At 37.0% G+C, this 10,964-nt stretch overlaps 1 protein-coding gene across 1 annotated transcript; it reads left to right on the top strand.

Moving 5' to 3' along the window:
- The first annotated feature begins 1,464 nt into the window (after positions 1 to 1,464).
- Positions 1,465 to 10,317, top strand: LOC139133598 (uncharacterized). The gene is made up of 8 exons (XM_070700336.1): positions 1,465 to 1,945; positions 6,310 to 6,393; positions 7,975 to 8,020; positions 8,439 to 8,570; positions 8,763 to 8,867; positions 9,574 to 9,669; positions 9,928 to 10,031; positions 10,288 to 10,317. The coding sequence occupies exons 2-8, from the start codon at positions 6,331 to 6,333 to the stop codon at positions 10,315 to 10,317; spliced, it is 576 nt and encodes a 191-aa protein (XP_070556437.1). The 5' UTR covers positions 1,465 to 1,945; positions 6,310 to 6,330.
- The last annotated feature ends 647 nt before the right edge of the window (positions 10,318 to 10,964 follow it).

Genomic DNA, 10,964 nt, shown 5'->3' with positions numbered 1-10,964 from the left:
GTGCATATTTAATGAGGCATGACCTATGGTACCATAAGGTATCCCATCTTACCAAATATGAATGGTGTAGCCCTCTTGGTTACTGAGTTATGGACAGATATGTATATTTGAGGTCAAAGGTCATCGAGGTCACGTGACATTTTGTCAAAAAAATTGTATCCCATAGTTATCCCTATATACCAAAAATCAGACCTCTTGCTCTGTTGGCTTGCCCAAAATTAGATATGTGCATATTTAATAAGGCATGACCTATGGTACCATAAGATGTCCCATCATACCAAATATGAAGGGTGTAGGCCTTGTGGTTACTGAGTTATGGAAAGAAATGTGTAATTGAGGTAAAAGGTCATCGAGGTCACGTGACATTTTGTCAAAAAAATTGTATCCCATAGTTATCCTTATATACCGAAAATCAGACCTCAAGCTCTGTTGGCTTGCCCAAAATAGATATGTGCATAATTAATGAGGCATGACCTATGGTACCATAAGGTCTCCCATCATACCAAATATGAAGGCTGTAGCCCTTGTGGTTACTGAGTTATGGAAGATGTTATATTTGGGGTCAAGGGTCATCAAGGTCATGTGACATTTTGTGAAAAAAATTGTTTTGAATGGTTATCACTATATACCAAAAATCAGACCTCTTACTCTATTGGCTTGCCCAGAATTAGATATGTGCATAATCAATGAGGTATAGGATGAGCTGGTCATGTGACATTTTGTTAAAAAACCGTAACACTGATACTGTCCTTGTGTACCAAAAATCAGAACTCTAGCACTAGTTTGAAGGCTGGAATTACATATGTGCATAATCAATGTGGTGGAGAAACATGCCAGGGTCATAGGTCAAGTTCATCCTCAAAATATTGATTTGCAGTTTGATACCCTGTAGGTCATTGTTCAGTAGTCACTAGCCCCGGCCCCCACGACTCTCATATACGCCAGGAAAAGCCATTGGTATAGCTTAGCTGCAGAGGTATAGGGAGGTCAAAGGTTATTGAAAAATCAGAAAAATAATACTTTAAAAATCTTCTTCTATAAACGGCAAGGTGAAAATTCCTGAAATTTGGTATGTAGCATCTAGGTAGTATGGTCTAAAAAGTTTCTTAACAGATTTTCGATTTTTCAATTTTTATGCAAATTAGGTGAAATTAAAATTTTAATAATTAATAACAGCCAGGTCATGTATCCAATCAAAATATGAAGGGTCAGGTGCACCAGTACTCAGTATGCTTAATATGCCCTGCAAATTTGAAAAGGCTGCGCGCAACGGTTTTGGAGATCTAGCTTTGCAAAGAATTGTCGGAAGAAGAGGAAAAAGAAGAAGAAGAAGTGATCCAGAGTAAATACAATAGGGGACAAGCCCCATAGGGCTTTGTCCCCTAAAAAGAGGAAGAAGAGGAAGTAGTAGAACTTGAGCAATAACAATAGGGTCCCAGCCGGTCGGCTTGGGCCCCTAAAAAGGCCAAAGACTTAAGACATAAGTATGACAATGTCGGAGAGATGGAACGCTATTTGCCTGAAGCTCTAAACGAACTCAAATATCAGTAAGTTGACGGTTGTTGCCAACTAGGTGAGCTTTGTAATGGTACAAGAACTGTAGTCATGTGTATTAAACTGCCACCTTCGAGGCCCTTTAACGATCATGACAGTGTCGGACTAAACAGTGCTATTAGGTAAAACATTCTCTTACAATACTCAATACTCAGTTCTTTTGTGTCAGAACGTCAAAAGGCAATTGGTGAGCATTTTATGCGCTGAGCGATTGATATATTGCCCCTCTGAGTAAAATTGCGCCCTCTATTGATATTGATCTGTGCCTTGTACTTGTATAGCAGTATCTGTGCGAGTTAAAGACTTGGACGATAATTGCAGGTCTCAAACTGGATACACGGTTTCAGTCCGACTTTGATATTGACTTTACCTACAGTTTGCATGGCAACAGGTGAGTGAAATGCTTTGTCATTTTTCGTACTTCTTTCAAATCGCCATTGTTGATACGGTGACACTGTTATTGTTAAGTCAACAATGTCATTCTCATGAGATGCGCCAGTAGAGGAATTCGCGATGTAGACGAACTCACATTGAGTCTTTGCTTGGTATTACGATTGTTTCCATATATGTGTTTCGGGGGAAGTAAACCAAGCAGAATGATTCGCAGTATGCCATATTGAGTGCCGAAATCACGAAAATATGTTTTGAGCTTTCGTTTTGTACAAAGTGTGGACTTTGCCCTCCACGGTTCAGACGTATTTTTTATAAGTGACGAGATATATCATAATGAAGGGATACAGGTCAAGGGACAACTTGCTACAATTTTGACCCTCTTGTTAAAATGACAAAAAATAAGGTGACAGCACCGGAGTTTAACATTGCTAGACACTTTAAATACCATTATTTGTTTGCCGTCTGCGTGAATAGGAACAAGTGCAATATTATTTGATTTAAGGGTGATCGAGCCACTTGCTACGGCGTCGTAGCTTCAAACAATAGAACGGGCACTCTACAGTGCTCACTGTAAACATTACACTGTGGTTTTGATGGAAACCTATCTTTATACAACTTATTGCCAGAGCTTTTAGCATGAAAGCGGACGTTGCTAGTGATGATTGAATGATCATTATATATAAACTTCGAGTTGTAAGTTTTAAATGTTTGAATATCGCTATATTTACAAAGTATTTAAAATTCCCATAAAAAACAATTTGAAAAGGACATATTTCTCATCAAGTTGTGATTTTTTGCCATTTCAAATATAGGGAGGGGGTGATGTTAAGCGATGTAGCATTGTAAATAGGCTGGTGACGCCATATTTTTATTTGATGCATGTAATGTGCAATATCTGAACAAAATTTTATTTAATAGACAAAATTGTTGGATTGAAAGTCTAAATAATTCTATAAAGTATGGATAAGGCTTGGTCATTACTTTTAAACTTGCAACAGCTTTAACTGTAGTTTTGGAAGGCCTGAGAAGTGATAATTTAAATTCTTATGCACATTTTCAGCGGAAAAATAGCTAAAACTTTCATTGATTATTCAATATGGTTCACATGTAAATAGCACAAGTGCAGCATTTCAAGAAAGGAACTGAAAGTAAATATATTAGGTTGGACAACGCTTACGGGAGATTCTTAATTTCCGTCATTCGAATGGGATAAACTGGATGAATTTCAAATCCTTCTAGCTGCCAAATTAATCTGGTGACATATCGATCTTTTGTCGTAATCTCATCATCACATATAAGTCTTACTGTTAGAGAAAAATAACGAAAATTGTCGGTAAAAAAATTTAGTGGCTCGATCACCCTTGAAAAGTACCATACGCCTCGTGGAAAGATATCTAGACTCCTAAATTTTTTACAATTCTTTCCTGATCTACCACGTAAGGGAACTCGTTTTAAAGCTCTTTGAATAAGAAAACCTTTTACCGTCTTAGTTTACGAAAATTACAGATTTCATTTTCCCTATAGAGTTAACACAAGGATGGCGGTCATTTCGACCTTCAACTATCTATAAATGTTAATAGGTAATCTGTTTCTCTAGTCCAAAACTTTGATATCCGATTCTTACACTTGATTTGGTAGGAGAAAGAAATAATGTTTCATTGAGGAAAGTTTGAGCAAAACTTTGAGTCTGACTTTCGAGGCGCACGCTACCTTAACATCCTGCATCAATTATGACTTGCTCCCCCGATGTCGCTCGTGAGAGGGCCATCAAATTGAAAATGAAAAAGAACAGTGACTTTCAACATCTCGATACTCTTTATTACTGTCCATGTCGTGGTATACACAAGCGTCTGTGTTCAGACAGGTGCATAGGCAGCTGGATGATGATGTGAATAACTCTGTACTCGTAAAGTTAATATATGATTCACTTTATTTACCATTGTGTAAATAATACACTAGAAAATTCCATGACTGGGTATTGGGTAGGTTTTTAAAATCATTGTCCCTTTAGAGTATTGAGATAACCAGTAATTATTAAATTATTGTGTTTTCCCTGAGAGATGACTCAAGGTCAATCTTTCATTGGCTTTTGACTTTGCATAATGAAATTGAAGGAATTCCCGTAAACATCTTGGCACTATTCTTATGGTGAACGGTCGGTTCCAATGCACTGAATCATGATAATCAGGTAAATTGCTGTAAAATGTTAGTTGAAAGCATCGGACAGTTCATACGCAGTGGGAAGTTGCTGTAAAATTTAAAATTTCGTCTGCAACCAAAAAAATCAGCCGATGTAAATTTACAAAGTAACTTTGACGTGCATCTAATGGCAAAAATGCATAGCCACTGAATTGCAAATTAATCTAATATCAACCAAATGCACTTAAGCACTTATTGAAAATGCTGTTTATCTGGCATAATTTGGCTGTCGTCCAGATGATTCAAGTTTAGGAGTGAATCGCAAATCGAGTAATCACCTCACAGATCTCGCTAGATCTGCTGGAACCTGGAAGTCACAGTCTCAACTTAGAATACTATATACTGCGTCCACAAAGCAGTAACTAGACAGGATTTCCCAAGCCGCAAACTACAATTTTACTCACAACCGCGTTGGATAATACTGGGATTCTTACAGATTAAGAGAAACAGCGATAAACACATAATCTATCAACAATAATAGGGAATTTACTTCTGGAACCAGCGTCTAAATTTATAGGAATGTTCGAAGACTGTACACGGTTATGGCATGAAGAACAGTGTCTGTTACAGTTTGTGCATTTTCAATATTTTTTTCTGAACGTCAGCTAGTAAATGTTCGTTACACGGGTTTCAACACATTCCGTTTATCTGTTGTAAGATATTTCATCTATCCGAGTCAACAAAATGCGGACTCTAGAAGCCGTGACATTCACTGGAAGAAAACTATGCTGAATGTGTGCCATCGCAATGGTCGTACCACAAAGCAAATGGGGAAGTATATCGCAGAAACTCACTTACAGTTCATACAAGAAAGTAATAAGACAGTCAAGTTAGATTTCGTGGTATGTCTATTCATGTGCTTGTGTTTTTATCTGAATACTGTTATTTTAATTTATGGCTTGTTTGTTCTTGCAAAATCTGAGAGGGCAAACTTAAAATTTTATTACATGACTCTACTATTTATTAGACCTGAGGGAACATTTCGACTTAGTTCAAAATACACTGTTGTCCCCCAAAAACTCAGTCTAAAAAGAGACTAAGTAAGTAATTTTATCTGGCTACATACAGAGCCACCTTTGGTAGAGGTCAAGAGGTCATCTCTCAGGCTGATTCTCTTTTATCCCAGACAGTCCTCCAAGGCAGACTACCATTTCTGCCGCTCTTCCCCATCTGAGTTTTAACAACATACACCTCTTCCCCTTATCTCCGCAGTTTACAAAGTATGGAATTTATGTTTTTGCTCCGACAAGACTGGTTCAAGATTAAATGACCTACCTATGTAGGTGTATTCTTTTCAATTTGGCAACCATTTTGGGGCCAACTTCATGTGTTTCACTGTAATGAGCATGTGAATCATTGTAAGGAAAAATATTTTTTACAACATTTCATTGGTCACCAATTTTGTGGCTTACTTGATGTATTTCACAATTCACAGTTATAAACAGATTGATTATTGTACATGTTATGTGCTATAGTTTATTTGTCACGATTTTTATGGCCTGCATGATGTATTTATAAGCTATAAAGCACACCCAGCGACGGTATACCACGAGATTTGACCAGTTCGCGACATATATGCAAGCGATAGCAAATGCATTTATGAAGTGAACTGGTCAAAACCGAGTGGTATACTGTCGCTGGGTGTGATTTATTGCTATTATATCATAATGGTATATTGAAATTCTGGCATGGAACGTCAACAAAAGATTGTTGCTCTGCCGAAAGTTCGTGCGTCTACCAACCGTGCCATATCGCGAATATACCACCGTCCTTTTCGCGTCTCGACCAATCAGATCGTTGCATTTGCGCCATTAATATACTGGTATGACATAATTCACAGTTACAGTTTTTCATTAAATAGTCATTCAAGTTTTGGCCCATTTTACCCATAAAGACATGAGTTGGGTATTTCTTATTTTTATAAGTGTTTGCTGTCGGCCAGGGCACCGCATCACCATCAGTGATCTTGGGCCTTGGCAAGGCGTTATAGCATTTGCAGGAATAAGGAAATATATTAGTGTTTAAGGCAGATCTCAATATTTACGAATGTTCGATTACTGTATTCAAGTTTCTTGAAAATTTGGCGAAAGACGTAACAGATAGGGAATTTTAACGAAAGAGAATATCAAATGTAAACAAACCGTTTTATTTTCTCTTACCTAGGATAATGTAGGACTGAGAACGATGAATTGGTTTTCAGTAACAAAGATCTGGCTGATGGTAATAGCGTTTCAACGTATTCCTACGGTAAGCAAAATGCAGGCCTTGTAAATACATCAAACACTATATGAAAGCTGGCTTTCTACATATCTCCGGAATGAATGAATGAATATATATTTACACACATACATCTCTCTTTATATATATATATATATATATATATATATATATTTATCACATGAACTGGCCTGAATCGCTATCTGTGTGACGTAGAACAGGAGGGATAAGAAATCCGAATTACGCCTGTTGTACGTCATCAACCGGAACTTTTTCCTGCATGGTACCGTTCATACACATCCAAGTATGATTTGTCGTGATCGATGCCGTACTAGTTCTCATGACATTTTTACAAAAAGGTGACTCGATAAATCCAAACATGGAAACATAGAAGGCATATTTGTCCAACGAAATTTCGAGTCGCTACAACTATAACTTTTCCCAAGAATCGAATGGGGATACCGTCGATCGTTTTATTTTAATGGCTCAGTAACGTCGCGGCTCCAGTCGAATCGTAAGGCTCAATGTGGACGTCGTACTTGGCGATCCCGGTTGGCGATAAAACCCGAAACCTACACTTCAACGTAAGTTCAACTGAATAAATGAGTAAAGTATAATCTTCGGGAAAGCGACATAGGAGGCACAAGCATAAAGTCATTCGACTAACAACTATAAATTTCCTTCATCACGCAAAAATTCCGTAAATTCTCGCTTGGCATCAAACCTGGAGCGCGGCGTAAGGCTGTAGCGAAGACATCGGCAGATCGGAAGAAATCAGCTGTTGAGCTGTATATGCAGTGCAGCGCTGTGGAATCCGATGTACCTCGAAAGTTGACTCAGACAAAACTAAAACAGAGTTTCCGTCAAGTAAAATTAGGATGTATCCACGGGTGAGATGTATGACACTGCAAACATCAAAGTCTGTGAGACGAAAACATTGACGAGCTGACACTAGCAGAGACCAGTGACGGCAGCACAAACATGCAATCAAGTACACTCTGTGTCATCGAACGGAATCTTTCGCGCTCGCCAAGGTCGTAAACTTGTGTGATATTTTCAAAAGCCACGGCATCTCTGAGGATAAGAATTCTGTTTTGATCGTGTCGTTGCAGTTACTTCATAAATCTATTTGTAAATATTCTAAATAACTCTGAATACCATGGCTATCCGTTACTAGCACGGTGAAAGCTATGTCCGCCGATGGCCGACTTTCCTTAGCATCGGTACAGCGCGAGACAATGATTGACACGTTCACGTGACAGAATCCCTACGTCTGGTTGGTGGAGATGTCATTCGATGTATCAAAATCTCAGCTAAATGGGATTTATGAATGAATGTATCTCCTGGGTGACGGGCCGCTTTACTCATTAAATGAAAGTATTCCGCGTAAGTAAAACACAGATCGCGACGAAATTAATGCAATTAGTTACAATAATTTTGATCCATTTACATCAAAAGAAAAATAAGAAGACTGTTCATGTGATATATATATATATATATATATATATATATATATATATATATATATATATATATATATATATATATATATACACACCGGCGGCAGAGAAATAGAATTCGATTCATTTTCAGTATGTTGTTATTTCGTAGGTGAACGGCGATGTTTCCTACTCATCTTTTACCCAAGCTTATGATCGTAAGTTAGTCTTTTTGGCTTGTCGTTGTTGTACATCTTCATCACCTGCTCCGCGACCTGCATTAAGAAAGGCATCTGATGGTGTCGTAATTTTCAAGTCGTTAACTTTTGGGTTAACGATACGCTGACAAATTGATTCAAATGTTTTAAAATCTTGTCATCATGGGAAATGCCATGAGAATTATCATACAAAATAATAGATCATCTAAGTGCATTGTTGAAAGTCGTTGTTGGTGGCTTATGTCCCAAAACAGGACTACACACTTTGATTTGGAAATTTTAACGTAAAAATTCCATAGATTATAATTTCCCAACAGTTCAACTGTAATGATTATTGAAACCTTCGCATAGTGCTTTTTCAATGGGATATCTTAACGAAAATTAGAAATTACGATATCCTCACTGTCTACCCGTATAGTATCACAAGAGACGATTAACCTACAGAAATCTACTACACCTTTTCGGTCGACGAAAGGAACTCGACACATACATGTACCTACAGAATATATGGTTAAGTCCGGAATCAAGCTAAACAACAACGAAACAGCAGGTAATTTTCCACTAAACTTTTCAAATAAACGTTATGATAGTATAAGATTGACATTCGTTTTGGGAAGTTTTTCACTATATAAACGTAAATGTTTAAAGGGAAGACACTCTGAATATACTTAATGAAGATTGGAAAATTCGTACAATGTCTTAAACATTTTTGAAAAAAATAACTTTTCTCATTGTTTGATAGGCAATTTTTGTTATGCCGCGGTGACATTGACCTCAAGTGATGACATTATTTTGATAAGTTGTTCGAGCACACCATCATTTCCAAGTCCACCACCTCGGCCTCCCGGTAGGTGTAAAGCTTCTATTCATAACAATTTGTCTTAGGAGTCTCTGTATTTGTTTGTGATGCACCGAATATTAAGTGTAGAATTAATAAACTCAGTGACTGAGTGAATTAAAAAGAGTGAAGCAAGTCAGTATGTCTTCATATGGTGCCACCTGTCAAAGGCATATTTTATTCATTTGTATGTCACATAACAGTTTGCACCAATGTCTGCCAATGAATGTTATTTCTAAAACTATCGTAATTTAATCAAGGCAAACCCCTCACTTGGCTCTTGTCAAGAAAGCCATGTGAATAATTATTTAATTATACTTGCGACAATGACAGAAATCTAGTTTTAGGTGCTAGATTCTGTAACCAATGTTTAAGATAAGCAATATGGACGAAAGGTACACGACAAAATTTTACTGTCATGCAATATATTATTAAATTTGAATAGCTGTGCGTAAGAAAAACCAATAAACTACCTGACACACTAGGAAACATGGCTCCAAAATGCCAATTGAAATTCCTATTCACTTTGAGTATATTAAATTCTCTTTTGATGTGACTTTAAGTGACGACCGAATAACATAAAATCATTATTCGAAAACAAAGTGTATCTAGAAATTGTATTTTGGTGATGATGAAGACTCAAACGCAACCAGTAGTTGTAGTAAGATGTTTATATGACTTATTGATATCCACGTGTTTGTTATTTTTACCAAAGCTCCTACTCTGCCAAATATCACTACCACAACACCAGTCACTACAACATCATCGTATACAACGGAAATCAGTACAAGTTCAACAATGATCACAGAAGGTAAGATCAGAGTCATATGTATGGTAACTTGTGTCGAAAAAGTATATTTGCTCGCTGATAAGGAATTGGAATTGCTTAGGAATCGCATAGGTAATACAACAGCCTAGATTAATCTCCAAGAAATTGAAAAGAGACATAAATTAATGTATCAAAGACTACAGACTAATTATTTCCTAGTACGTCAATTGATGTACTCACAAACTGTTTGTGATACTTGATGTGGCAAAACTCACCTTATCTTTGTTCTAATCGCAACAGCCCCGAGCACATCTGCTACCTTCCTTACTACAGAGATATCAAGCACAACACCGAGTCAACCGCAGACAACAGAAGAGACAACAAGGGAGCCATTGACTCAATTGGTAAGAATTTCTTTACATCACAATTAAAAGCAATACTAGTTCATTGGACCATGGAAATATCGAATGCTCCAAAACACCCGGTAGTATCATATATGTCGTTAGCGTTTACATGTCATGACAAATAGTTAGTCAAAAAGTCCAGAATTACCATGATACTATTTTAATTTGAAAAACAAAATGAAGCTGACAAATCATGTTCACAACATTTTGTGATTTCTAGATTTTACTATGTTTTCGGTACATGTTTCGTCTACAGAAAGGGCCTGTTACGTACCAAAGAGAATAACTGACCATAATAAAGTACACTTCCTGACTTGTTCTTATATTTCACCTCTTCCTGAAGCACCACCCTTCCGTAAGTATCTTTGAGAAAAGCAAAGGCATAAGGCATTGCTGAAAGTTTTCTTAAACACTATTCTGCTTGGCAATATAATTCTGTTTTCATGCTTGTGCCACATGAATAAATCTTTTCAAGAATATTTTGTTCAGCTATTTGTGAGAGCATTGGTGTTGTATTGAAACATATACAGAGATTTCATACAGACTCAGACGCAACAAGTAGTTGTAGTAAGTCGTTAAAATGACTTATTGATATCCAAGTGTTTGTTATTTTTACCAAAGCTCCTACTCTGTCAAATATCACTACCACAACACCAGTCACTACAACATCATCGTATACAACGGAAATCAGTACAAGTTCAACAATGATCACAGAAGGTAAGATCAGAGTCATATGTATGGTAACTTGTGTCGAAAAGTATATTTGCTCGCTGATAAGGAATTGGAATTGCTTAGGAATCGCATAGGTAATACAACAGCCTAGATTAATCTCCAAGAAATTGAAAAGAGACATAAATTAATGTATCAAAGACTACAGACTAATATTTTCCTAGTACGTCAATTGATGTACTCACAAACTGTTGTGATACTTGA

This window comes from Ptychodera flava, chromosome 5 (genome assembly GCF_041260155.1).
Source record: "Ptychodera flava strain L36383 chromosome 5, AS_Pfla_20210202, whole genome shotgun sequence".
Lineage (NCBI taxonomy): Eukaryota > Metazoa > Hemichordata > Enteropneusta > Ptychoderidae > Ptychodera > Ptychodera flava.
Note: the sequence above shows the minus strand (reverse complement) of the source record. Positions and strands in the feature narration are given on the sequence as shown.

Excerpts from the sequence above, each read along its gene's own strand:
- LOC139133598 (XM_070700336.1), top strand. The coding sequence starts at position 6,331 with ATGAATTGGTTTTCAGTAACAAAGATCTGGCTGATGGTAATAGCGTTT. Across the intron at positions 6,394-7,974 it reads CGTTTCAACGTATTCCTACG|GTGAACGGCGATGTTTCCTA; the intron begins GTAAGCAAAATG and ends GTTATTTCGTAG. Across the intron at positions 9,670-9,927 it reads TTCAACAATGATCACAGAAG|CCCCGAGCACATCTGCTACC; the intron begins GTAAGATCAGAG and ends TAATCGCAACAG.